The 13,198-nt window shown below is 41.3% G+C and overlaps 2 protein-coding genes across 4 annotated transcripts in view; both read left to right on the forward strand.

Moving 5' to 3' along the window:
* Window positions 1-231: 231 nt before the first annotated feature.
* The window catches only part of POC1B (POC1 centriolar protein B), a 54,729-nt gene continuing 41,762 nt past the window's right edge, over window positions 232-13,198 (forward strand). For 2 of the 3 annotated variants that reach the window (XM_014964104.1, XM_014964106.1), the window contains exons 1-6: window positions 232-369; window positions 561-645; window positions 9,489-9,660; window positions 10,416-10,595; window positions 11,846-11,953; window positions 12,855-12,970. In XM_014964104.1, the coding sequence (XP_014819590.1) occupies window positions 355-369; window positions 561-645; window positions 9,489-9,660; window positions 10,416-10,595; window positions 11,846-11,953; window positions 12,855-12,970 (676 nt within the window). In that variant the 5' untranslated portion in view covers window positions 232-354. The remainder of the gene's footprint in view (window positions 370-560; window positions 646-9,488; window positions 9,661-10,415; window positions 10,596-11,845; window positions 11,954-12,854; window positions 12,971-13,198) is intronic. The other variant, XM_014964105.1, reaches the window with a different exon arrangement.
* Window positions 954-4,853, forward strand: GALNT4 (polypeptide N-acetylgalactosaminyltransferase 4). Its single transcript, XM_014964103.1, has one exon. It carries the CDS (start codon window positions 1,178-1,180, stop codon window positions 2,927-2,929), a length of 1,752 nt encoding a protein of 583 aa, XP_014819589.1. The 5' UTR covers window positions 954-1,177; the 3' UTR covers window positions 2,930-4,853.

The raw sequence follows: 13,198 nt of genomic DNA on the forward strand, positions 1-13,198 counted from the left end.
CCCCGTCCCCTCCGGGGATGCCGCTGCTCTCCGCCCCGCGGCTGCTGGGCCCGGGCCCGGGCCCGGCCGGGGAAACCCTCCCGGGCACCGGTGAGGCCCCGCCGCCCGGTCGCCAGACAACGCCGGGGGGCGCTGTGGCCCTACGCCTTTAAGAGGGAGTCGAGCACCTACACGACCGATCGGCGGCCACGCCCCCCCCCTGCCGCGGGGCGGCCGGCGAATGGGCGGCCGGCAAGGCTCGCCGCTAGATGAATTCGGGGCTCGGCCGGCCGCGCCTGGAGCGCGGGGGGTTTGAGGAGCTGCTGCCGCGCCGCTCTGGTAGCGGCCGTTGCTGTGGCGCCCCCCGCTCCGCCCATGGCCTCCCCGCTGGTAAGGGACCGGCACCGGAGCACTGCCGCCGGGGGGTGTCGCCCGGCGCCGAGGGTTGCCCGCGGCTACAGCTGGTGCGGCCGCCGGGAGCGCTCGCTGCCGCGTGCGGGAGGTTAACGGCTCGGGGGGGGGTAATGGGGTGGGGGAGCCGCCCGCACCCGGGGGCTGACGGCGCGCGCCCTCTCCCTCAGCAGGACCCCGTCTTGATCCGGACTCTCCGGGGCCACGGAGCGGCGGTGACCGGCGTCGCCTTCAAGGCGGACGGCGCGGGGCTGGGTGAGTGCTGGGGGCCGGCGGCGGGGCCGGGCGCCGTTTGCTTTGCGGGCGGGGCCGTTCGCTCCCCCCCCGCCTTCCCCCTCTCCTTCCCCTCTCCTTCCCTCCCTCCTTCCCCCTTTCCGGCCGTAGGTCCGGGAGCGGAGGCGGGGCGGGCCGCCGCGCCGGCCGGGCGGGCTGAGCAGTCTCTGCCCCTTCCTTAAGCGACAACTTTTTGAGCAAACCACAGCGGGAGGAGGGGTTTGTCCCGCGGCGAGAGGGGAGGGGGAGGAGGAGGAAGTAAGTGAGGGGAGCGCTGAGCCGGAGGGGCGGGGGGGAGGCTGCTCCCGTGCCTCCGTTGCTGCCCCGCTCCCCCCGCCGTCCCCCGGGAAGCCTGTGGGCCCGCCGCCACCGAGGGACCGGCTGCCAACTCGGCCGGCGGCCCGAGCCCCAAACTGGGAGCGCTCGTAGCCCTCTCCGTCCCGGGGGCGCGGGGGGCAGCCGGCGGTGGGTGGCGGAGCTCCTCTCTGCTCGGGGCTCCTCTCCATCGCCTGCCATGAGGATCCGGCTGGCGAGAAGGTGGACGTGGGTCCGCAAAAGCTGCGTGTTTCTCGGCTTCTTGATGATCGCTTACTTCGTGGTCGAGCTGTCGGTTTCTGCCTTCGGGGCCTCCCTCGCCGGGGAGAGCATCACCAAAGGGAAATGGGAGAGGCGCTTTTCTGATCGAGCAGAAGGGGCTGTGGATTTGGCTCGTCCAGTTTATGACAAATCCCCGCCTGATCCTTATGCCCCGGGAGAATGGGGTAAGCCCTCTCGTCTGCAGCTGAGTCCTGAAGAGAAAAAGCAGGAAGAAGAGCTAATTGAGAAGTATGCAATTAATATCTACTTGAGTGATAAAATCTCCCTTCACCGGCACATTGAAGATAATCGAATGAGTGGCTGTAAAAGTAAATCTTACGACTACAGGAGACTGCCCACAACGTCTGTTATAATTGCTTTTTACAATGAAGCCTGGTCAACGTTGCTACGGACGATACATAGTGTTCTTGAAACATCACCTTCAGTGCTTCTAAAAGAAATTATACTGGTGGATGACTTGAGCGACAAAGTGTATTTGAAGGCTGAACTTGAAAAATACATAAGCAGTCTGAAAAGAGTTCGTTTGATAAGAACCAACAAACGAGAAGGATTGGTTCGTGCACGTTTAATTGGTGCTACCTTTGCTACTGGTGATGTCCTCACCTTTCTAGACTGTCACTGTGAGTGTGTCTCTGGCTGGCTGGAACCGCTGCTCGAGAGGATTGCTGAGAACGAGACTGTTATTGTTTGTCCTGTCATTGACACCATTGACTGGAAAACATTTGAATACTACATGCAAACAGCAGAGCCCATGATCGGGGGGTTTGACTGGCGGCTGACATTCCAGTGGCACTCGGTGCCTAAACATGAACGTCTCAGGCGCAAATCCGAAACCGACCCCATCAGATCCCCAACCATGGCTGGTGGCTTGTTTGCTGTGAGCAAGAAGTATTTTGAGTACCTGGGTACCTATGATACAGGAATGGATGTTTGGGGAGGGGAGAACTTAGAATTATCGTTTAGGGTTTGGCAGTGTGGAGGCATGTTGGAAATACATCCGTGCTCCCATGTAGGCCATGTGTTTCCAAAGCGTGCACCGTATGCTAGACCAAATTTCCTGCAGAACACGGCACGCGCTGCTGAGGTGTGGATGGATGGGTACAAAGAGCACTTTTACAACAGAAATCCTTCAGCAAGAAAAGAAAACTATGGAGATATTTCTGAAAGAAAAATACTAAGAGAGCGTTTGAAATGCAAGAGTTTTAACTGGTATTTAAAAAACATATTTCCTGAGCTGCATGTACCAGAAGATCGTCCTGGCTGGCATGGTGCTATCCGCAGTGCAGGAATATCTTCGGAATGCCTTGACTACGTGTTACCAGAACATCATCCTACTGGGGCTCATCTTTCTCTGTTTGGGTGTCATGGTCAGGGAGGCAATCAGTTTTTCGAATACACATCAAATAAGGAGATTAGATTTAACTCTGTAACTGAGCTATGTGCTGAAGTCCCTGAGCATGAAGATTTCATAGGTATGAGGAACTGCCCAAAAGATGGATCTCCTATCCCAGAAATTATTATATGGCATTTCAAAGAAGATGGGACTATCTATCATCCTCATTCAGGAAAGTGCCTTACTGCTTATCGTACAACTGAGGGGCGTGCTGATGTGCAAATGAGAACTTGTAATGCTGCAGATAAAAATCAGATTTGGAAATTTGAGAAATAATAATGCTGGTTTATGCTGGTAGCATAAATCAAATGGACTGTGATCTCCAAGGCTTTTACATGCTTGAGCAGGTAGCAATGCTTGATTGGGTACCTTGGATTGTCTTCAGATGCATCTGTAGTGATGTAGAAGCTCTGTCTCTGTGGTGAACTGTATGGAAAGCAAAAGTAAATACTGGGGTTTAGTTTCTAAAATGTTGAATACAGATCTAATGCCTTTTATTTTTGTAAAATTTTGATCTGTTATTTTCTTACTTTAGTCTGCCTTGATTATGGTAAAACTTCTGAATGGACTGAAGAGGGATTTTTTTTTTTTTCTTAAAAAAAATTATACACACTGAACTTGCAAGATAATATTACAGCAAAGATTTTTTTTTTTTTTTACTTGCAGAAGTAAAAGTGAAAGTTCTTGCAGTGGAGTTAACTGACCTAATGTTGCAGGTACATTACAACACGTGTATCTAACACCTAAGTAATGCTGCTGTAGCATGTTATTGAATTGACATTGACGTGGAAAGTTGAAGCCTTGTAATATTCTGCAGTTTTCTGGGAGTTTGCATGCTCTTAAGCGTTTCAGGGTGACAACTAGCTGTATTAGATTGAAGAAAAGGAGGCTTTTTTCTGTAGATGGGCTTCGGCACTGTTGTGCAGTCTTGTGCCTATTCTGGAAAACTTACCTCATGAGGGTGACTCAGGAGCTCTCATGCGTTTAGAGAAGAGTGTAGTAGCAGTGGAACTGAGGACGTGCTGGTGGTACCACAAATGGGAAGGAAATAGGGATGGGTGCAAGTAAGATTTCTGTCTGAAGGTAATGGAGAAGGACAGAAAGCACAGAATTGCATTAGGTACTGCTGTTTTGTAGCTGTATATTTAATTTTTACATGGCCTCTGTGCAAGCTTTTCCAAGTTAAAACTGGCATCCTAGGTACACGTAGCTTATGTGACTATACCATGCATCCATTTAATTATTTTTTTTCTTTTTTTATTTTGGTCTGTCAGCAGGGTAGAGGAAGGAAATACGGAGGAAAATTTGAGCAGTTTCATTTTGCATCATAGATTTTTGACAACAGCTGGCATACATCAGCCCTAGATAGAGTTCTGAAATAATACAGCATATGCTGCCTCTTTCTAATCACAGTAGTACAATGGGAAGCCTTGGGTAAGGTTGGGAAGCTGGAGTTCCTGAAGTAAAGGGAGTTGAAAAGGCAAAGGGCAGCTTGAAAGAAACCAGGATTTGTTGGTTAGGTGGTTTACAAAACAACTTATTTAGAATGATTTCTGTATCCTGTTTTGATGAGTTTTGAGGAATATTGATTCTTGAATCATGTCACTAATCGGTTTTAAGTGTGATTATAGACAGTAGATGTGATAGATACCTTGCGTACTTGAAAAAAAAATAATCTTGTGTTAATATCTGTGTGTTTTAGTTTTATATGATTTAAGTTGAATGCTTCTTTTAATGTTTCGGGCATTCCAGCCTTTTTGATTACTTTCACTGAAGTAATAAATATTCTTCAGTAGCCACAGTGTAGTAGTTCTTGACATGGAGCTGATAGGTAGGGACTTGAGGTAGTGAGGTCTGGGTACTTGAGGAATGTAGCAGTTGTGCATTTGCTGCAGGTGTGAGTAGGTAGAAGGGTTAAAAGGGAGCAAGTGAGACCTGAAATAAGTGAAGACTTGCCAAAAATAAAGCCAGAGTAAATTAAGACATATTCTTGAATCTTAGTGGTTTTAAAAAGTTGAGAGGTTTGGGCGGAAGGATGCTGAGAGAGAGGGGCAACAGAAGAAGAAAATCTGGAGCTGAGGATGTAGCGTTGAATCATGCTAAAAATGTTTGCCACTGTGTGGCATGGGCTGTTTTAAGTCTTTGACTTATTTTTAGGAAGTTGCTTGCAATTTGATTTTTTTTTTTCTTTCCTAAGCTGACTTTTTTTTTTTTTTTCCTAACCCTCCTTTTTTTTTTTTTTTCCTAACCCTCCTTTTTTTTTTTTTTATAAAAGGGCACTTCTTTACTATATAAGGGAGACATTCCTGAAAAATTCCATTCCGCTCTGCAGCAAGGAATTCTTTTGTGGATCTACAAGTTGTGAACCATTTATCAAATTTTAAAAGGCAGCCAGTCATTATGTACTGGGGCAATAAATTATATAAAACTGTGTTCTTTTGTGGAAAGCTTGCTGTAGATTGTTACATCCAATAGAGATGACAGGAAAAAGGTCTGGGTTCTCCTCCACGGCAGAGCATAAGTTGTATGTGCAATGCATGTTTCCTCAGATGAAGTAATTAAGCGGTGTGAATATAGACTATGCAACTTTTATACAATTAACTTTTTTAGGATTTGGCAAAAACTAAATTTCATATAAAGAACTATCTTTGTGTTCAAACTGACATTTGAAGTGTTCCTTATCTATTTAAGCAATAAGCCTAAGTGAATCTGCCTCTTAGAGAAGTTATTCTCTCCGTGTGTATGTGAACCCTTCCTCCTCCTCCATCCACTTTCCATCCTATTTTTGTGGTTATTTAAAACCTAAAAGAAAAAAGCAAAAGTAAATATCCTAGCCCTAAAAAAAAAAAAAGAGTTAAATTTCTTCGTAATGTGGATAAAAAGGTTGGGAGAGAGAGGAGGGGCTAGATAAGGGGAGAGAAAGAGGAGGAAAAAAAACCTTGCTATTTCAAGTTCCGCTGGTTTTGAACTGAGTTGCAGCAGTTCTACAGAAATACTCTAATCCAGTTGTTATTCAGTGTGTACAGATTTCTGGAAAATCTGAAACTCTGAATGATTTTTCTATTCTGTTAGTCTTTGAAAATGTGGGGAACACTTGAATATATTCTAAAATACTGATTTTAAGTGGCTTAAAAGAAATTGAATGTATACTTAACACTGAATAATGTGGGAGGGCTTTGGGGTTTCTTTTGAAAAAATAAAATCAGAATGATAATTAAATGTTTGGCTATTGTGTTGACTCTTTTCAGTTCTCTTCCACTTGTGTACATACATGCAGTATACAACAAAAACTGGCACGAACTTGAACTTATAGGACTTATGAGAAGTTCCTTATAATTTATCCACTGCATTTAGAATTCCAAATTGGTCCCCTTGACAGAGGTTCCATTAATAATTGCTTTCCTCCAAGTAGGAAATCTTGTGAATCACTGTTAAATGTGTTTGTATAGTGACATTGCACCTTATCACACAGATTTGCAAGGTTCCTGTAAGGTGTGCGAGTTTTTGATGGTGGTGGTGTTTGAATATTCATACACACATCATGTACCCAGCCCTGTACTCCACCTGACCAATAATTCTTCCACCAAGTGAGTTAATTAAATTGGAGATTAGGGGGGAAAAGGGGTGACCAAGGGGTACACCTAGCTGTTAAAGCCTGGCTGAATATGTCTCTTCTGATCTTTGCAAGACTTTCTTATTTTCACTACTGTGGTATTGTGGGAAATGGAGTGTAATGGTAATTCCATGTTGCAGCAATTCGTGTCTTTATATATACATGTGTATATATGAAAATGTATACCATTAATATTCACAATTTATAAGTTGAATGTGGTGTCATTGCAAATAACTTTTGTGGCATAAGTGAAGCCCAGACATCTGTTCAGAGAGCTGCAGCAAAGCGGTGTGTACACTTGGCCTTTGCCTAATGCCACGTCTTTATTCTTTAGTGTTCAATTCTATTATGACTCATCACCAGAAAAGCAAATTACCTAGAGATGCAGCAGCTGTAGTTGGGTGTGTACAGAAAGCACTGACGTTTAGAGACAAAAAAAATAAGGGTACTGAGCTTATAAACTGGACTGAGTTGCATGTTGGAGTCAGCTTGGTGAGAACTTCCAGCTTTTTTCTTTCTAGATATATTTTGCAGCTTATCAAATACTTTCATTACTACAGCAAGGACAAATTCTGTTTTTCACCTCTAAACAAGTTTCTGGTTATGTTGTGCTTTCTCCTAGGATCATGTGCATGCTTGTGGTACAGCCCATCTTAAAAATTGTTTTGGACCTTCTGTGTTTCTTTTGTTTCAGTTCCAATACGTTGAATTAGCCTTGGAGATCTGCTGTGGACCATCTACTGGTGGTCTGGGAGTTGAAAGTCAGACTGTAGGGTGGTGGTGTGTGTAGCAAGTGCTAACGACTGGGTCTGCTCTGCATTGCTCTAGGGCCTCATGCTTAATCTTGTCCTGGATGGTCCTTGCTCCCCTCCTTTCAAACATTTAAATGCATAGACAACATGAACTTGAGGGGAGAAAAATGCATAAAAGGATAAAGAAGCAATTCTTAAGATACCATGCCAGAGCAAAACAGCAAAGCATTGTTACGAAGTAAGCAAAATACCCTAGAATGGAATTAAAAGAAAAACCAAGAAGTTTTATTTGATAATAATAAACTACACAGTAGATTTTTCATGTCTAAAACTGTTAGATTAGTATTGATAATAGAAATTATTGCTGGAAACACTGTTACCTTGTAGACTCTTGTATTTAGTACCTGTGACAAAATGTTTAACATGCAGCAAAATGCTTAGGCATTGGGTGTCTGCACCAAAGCTGATTTCTGCCTGTTTGAACAGGGAATAGCCTGGCTTGGCTGAGCCTTGTCAGTGGTGAAGGAATCTGGGTTCCCTGGCAGGATAGGGGCCAAAGCTGAATGTAGATTCAGAGTTTTGTCTTAGAGTTCCCTTTTTGGAGTTTATGCCTCTCGGATATAGACTCACATCAGCCTTAGGAAAATAATTCTGCAATGGATCCCTTGGTTATTCCCCTTTTCCTGTGCAGGTCCTGAACCTCTGCCCTCTACCACCATGGGGGGTTGGGAGGGGTGTCAGCTGAGCTGGAACTGTAGCATCAGAGATAATAATAGCCTTTGAGTGTCATGGTAAGGAGCGGGTGGCTTCAAGAGAGAAACCTATTTCAGGATGCTGTGTGAGCATAGACAACAGGGAGTCCAGAGGGAGAACAAGGAAGATGCTTGTGGATGTCCCAGGGAAAGGAGAACTTCAGGTCACTGCTTGTCTCATTAACCTTGGGATAATCTATTTGTGAGGGAGCAAACTACAAGAAACCAAGCCTTGAATTTATTGTACTGTCATCTTTTAAAATATTTCCCTCAGTTTTAAGAACTGAAAGCAAGGAGGACTGGTATTACATGGCCTCTTGTAGTTCATAAGGTACCTCTTAGTGTTCCACAGGTAATTGGCAGTTTGTGCATTATTTGTTTTTAGAAACCCTCAATCTTGTCTGTTTTGTGTTTCCAATGTGATGCCTTCAAATTCTGTTTTGGCTTACAGTTAATTTTTTCCTCTCTGTTTTATGCCACTCTAGGTCACATTTTTTTCTGAATCAAAGGGGGAAAAAAGAAATCATTCAAGTAAAATTAGGAAGATCCTGCTGTAAAATAGAGTTCTGAACAGTTGGAGGTGGTGGGGAGGAATATCCTGTACTTCTGTGTCAAATTTAGGCTTATTGGTATGGGCATGGGGATAGCCTGGTCCCAGATCTTCTACCGGAAGTAAAAATAATCTCTGTTGAATTCCTAAGGAGAGTTTAATATCTAATATTTTGTTTGAGACTTGCCTTGATACATGTGCTAATAAACAGACTCCTTTCCTTTGTGCTATGTTGGTGCCTGAAAGAGGTTGGGAAAGGAAGAACCATCCTTTTCATGTCCTCTTCAGCTTCCAGGAGGTCCCTGTTCTTCCTCTCACTCCCTTTCTGTACTAGGGCTAGGGATTTCATAATTGAGGGGTGGAAGTGTGAATCCCTTGTTTTTATTTATGGCTTAGCAGAGGTGAAGATAACAGGGGAGTAGGAATACCACAGTTCATCAGTTTAATTCAATTCCTTATTGACTATTTTCAGGAAACTATAAGAAGCAAAAGCAAGCTCTGGTAAAAGCTATGTCTGCCTTCTCAAAGGTACATAGTATGGCCCACCTGTAAAGTAGCTGGAAAAAAAACAACAAACCCAATTAATCTCTTTCTATTATCAGACCAACAGCTTCGTATTGCATTTTGAACTAGACAAATGTACTTAAAAATTGATACTTAAATAGGATTACAGAATTATCATATTTACTTTAGTGCAGGTATCTGAAGTGTTTTAGAAATGATATCTTGAGTTTAAGTTGGCCTGTCTTTTCGGAGTCAAACACTTGATTCTTGAAACAAATTCCATCTCAGAGATCAAAGTGAGATCATTGAAGAATTTGTCTCTTGTTCCTTGTATTTGGTAACACCAAATCTGGATTCATACTTAATGATGTCTGCATGATGTTCAGCTTTGGAATTTTTTATCTTTATGAAGTATTTTTAAGTCAGTTTGCTTAATATGTGGGAGAGTTACCTTACTCCTCCTGGTTTTCTGGTGTCCTTCCAAAAGCCTGGTGTTAGTGTTGCTGCCTGCCAAGCTTCTGCTTGTATCCATTAAAGGCCAGTAACTGTTCCCTCTCCTTCATACCCAGTAAGTTTACTAGTTAATCCAAATCCATAGTCAATAGCTCTGATTTTTTTTCTAATAACAATGAGTGGACTCATAATACCTTTGATTTCTTGCCAGCTACCTCCTCTTTGGATAGATTTCTTATGGTGTGGAAGCTGAAGACACAATGCAGAGCTTACAAATTTATAGGCCACGCAGAAGCAGTGACCAGTGTACAGTTCTCACCAGATGGGCAGCTCCTCGCTTCAGCTTCTCAAGATCGTACAGTCAGACTATGGATTCCCTGCATGTGAGTAGGATTGGGCCTTGCTGGCTATGTGTTTCATTAATTTCCAATGTGAATATTGGTGTCTTTCCTCAAGAAAAGTTTGGCTTCTCGCATCTCTGACTAGGCTTTGACAGAAACAGAGATTGGGAGCACGAGCAACACAGTTCTTTACTGTCTTACTTTGTTTTTTACTGAATATTCTGTAGTTTCTGAAGAAAAATATAGCAATTTGGAGGTCATAATTTCACATGTATAGGACTATGGTAGTATTCCTCTGGCTTAAAGGATGTATTTCTTTTCATAAGGATTGCATGGCTACAGTTAGTTTTTGGGAGACGAGTGATGAAGAAAACAAAGAATAGTATTTTGGGGAAAAAACAAATATTTTGAATTGACTGTTTTTAGACTTCTTGAGTAGTAGTGATTGAACTGTTCAGAATGATCTTAGACTGATGCTACTTTAACTCTTCAGCTTTTTGTAGATTACTATATCAAAAGTATAATAAATTCTCTTTCAAATACTGTATGTGAGCTAATGCTGCTAGTTAATTGCACTGTTTTCTGAAATTGGTCACATTAAATATAATTACTTTAAAGTCTTTTATTCTAATATTTAATATACAAAGAAGTAAAAAATATTGGCAGCTAAGATTTAGCCTGTATACATTGCTTTTTCATTTGGATAAGATTCCAAATATGTAAACTTCAAGTTTTATGGTGTTTTAAACTCTTTCAGTTTAATATAATAGTGTTTTGGTTTGCATTTTTTTTCCTAGTCATGGAGAATCATCAGTAGTGAAAGGTCATACAGCATCTGTTCGTAGCGTGAACTTCTCACATGATGGCCACTTTCTAGTTTCAGCATCCAATGATAAATCAATAAAAATATGGAGTGTTCGCCGTCAGAGCCTTTTGTATTCCCTATTCCAACACACTCACTGGGTTCGCTGTGCCAAGTAAGCATTTTTTTTTTATTCTCTTTGTAAAGAAGCAGAACTCCTAACAAAATGTTTTTATTTCTTAGGGCAGAACTAAGAAGAAAAATCTGTGGATGATTAATGATCATCTATCACTAATAATATTTTAATCAGTCTTACAAACAAATGTCATATATATATATATCCTAGTTGAAGTCTGAAAGTTTTCTGTGTTTATATCTGTACATATTAAATCTGTTGCTGGGTGTTAATTTGTTTACTTTTAAAGGACAAATAATACTTCAGTATTTATTTTCAGTCAGTATCATGTCTGTTTCCGCAGTCCTGTATGTTTTGTGCTCTAACTTATTTCACAGCATTCACTTGTTTCTATATTTATTATGTACGGTGGGGGTTTTCTCAACTATTCTTGGAACAGTAGTGGCATGAAATAATGGTCATGAGTCTAAGTTAAGCTTATGTAATTGGAAAAGGTAAAAGAAATGGTCTTTGTACTGCAAGTAAAGATTCGCATTCTATTTAAAGGCAGGGCAGCTCTTCAAAGACAAGAAAAGATTGTTCTCTGCTTTTTTTTTTTCATATTAATGGAAAATCTGCAGCTGAGAGGCCTGATTTAAACCTCTTGAGAAAGAAATTTAACACTGGTGAAGTAGCGAGCCCTACAAAGTTCCAAAGTATCTCATCATTGAGATGAAAAATAAAAGCTCTAGGAAATCATCTGGGGAAGTTCTTGAACAGTGTTCTAATGTCCTTGTGCAGTTTCTCAATATGAAAAATAATAAGGATTGGTGAAATTACAGACAAATCCATTTTCCTGTTTAAAAACCTAGTTTGCCAGTCTAGGAATAATCATGAATATTTTGCTGATAGTTTGTAAGTCTAGAGAGAACTCACAGGAGAATATATATGTAGGTTAGAATTGAATGCAAGGTTCTACTGTGTCGTCTTTGGCTTTTTGCCTATAGTTTTCTATAATAATCTCTTTGATATCTGAAGTGATAACCTTAGCTGCCGTTGCCTCCCCCGGCTCCTTTCTCTTGCTTATGCCTGTTTTTAGTTGTAGTGATTGTGAAATAGGAGCAGGGAGGAGTGAGGGAAGAAGCTTTTCAGTTTTATTAGTCCATGAGAAATATGAGAAATTCAAATGTTCTTTGAATGTTACACATTTTAATTCCAGACTGACTTTCTTGGTTCTTTGCAACTTAGGTCTCTAATGCTCATCTAGGTAGTATCAGTTCTTCAGTAATGTATACACCTGCATGTTTCAGATTTTCACCTGATGGAAGACTAATAGCATCTTGCAGTGAGGATAAATCTGTTAAGATCTGGGATACAAGAAATAAAACTTGTATTGATAGCTTCTTAGATTATGGAGGGTAAGTGTTCCTACAAAAAATGGAGAAATGTAAATGTGTAGTTTTAATGAGATTAATTTAATGTTTTGTGGTGTTAACAGATATATATGATCTACCTGAAAATAGATCAAAATTCTTTCAGCACTCATGTGAGCTAAAAGAATTAATTTCACATCTTTCTAAAGAGGTAAACTGGCTGCACTTTTCTGCACACTGCTGTTTTTCCATAGTCAAGAAGTAAGCCAGAAAGAAGTCAGATTGTTCTTGGATTTTTGAACATTTAATGTTTTTCCTCCATTTCAATAATGCTATTTGATGTTGGATGCCTCAACAAGAAGTTTAAGAATTCCCCACTTGTTAACAGAATACTGTTTTCATCAACTTCAGTGACCTGCTGTATTTAGGTTTAGAAAATACTTGCTTTTATTCATGTGCAGTTTTGTTAAACATACTGGAATGAGAGTTTTAATTAAAAAATGCAACTGAATATTAATCTTGTATATTTGCTTTGCTAATTGCATCACTGCTGTCTCTATCCTTTTTCCAAGCTAAAAGGTTACAGACAGATATTTTGCTCTTAGACAAAATTATTTTATTTGTGGCTTACAAACTCTTTGCAGCTCTTTGTGTTGGAGTACAAAGTCCCTAGAAGAAACTGTGAAGGTTTGAGTCAGGACAATTTTATTGTCTTTTATTATAATAGCCAGATTATACAGTCTGATCTATCATGCACATCATGTTTTCTCATGCTTATTTCCAATGCTTGAAATAACTTCATTTGAGTTTCTATACATGTGGATTCCACAGAAGCTTGTATCAACTCAGTGTTAATACTGTTTTTTACGTAGATATGTATATATATCTCTCTCCAAATATTTCTGTGGACCCATATAATCAATCTATCTTCATTAATTGTATTTAGATTTGTGAATTTTGTGGATTTCAACCCAAGTGGTACATGTATAGCTTCTGCAGGTTCCAATCATACAGTGAAACTATGGGATATTCGAATGAACAAGCTACTGCAGCATTACAAAGGTAAAAACAATGTAGTTTGTATTTTCTTTAGAATGGAGCTCTTGGCAATTAAGTATGATTTGCTTAGATTATATGATTTCTTTCCTTACTGGGGAAAGTGGACAAACAGGTCATTCTGGCATTTTGTAAGTAATCTTTGTAGTCCAGCAACCCTAAAAACCCAAACTGAACCCTGATGATTACTTTGCGGTGCTTCTCTTAATTTTTAGAACAGAACTAAGCAAATGC

This window comes from Calidris pugnax, unplaced genomic scaffold (genome assembly GCF_001431845.1).
Source record: "Calidris pugnax isolate Ruff unplaced genomic scaffold, ASM143184v1 scaffold44, whole genome shotgun sequence".
In the NCBI taxonomy this organism is placed as follows: domain Eukaryota; kingdom Metazoa; phylum Chordata; class Aves; order Charadriiformes; family Scolopacidae; genus Calidris; species Calidris pugnax.

Coding starts and splice junctions, on each gene's coding strand:
- GALNT4 (XM_014964103.1), top strand. CDS start 1,178: ATGAGGATCCGGCTGGCGAGAAGGTGGACGTGGGTCCGCAAAAGCTGC.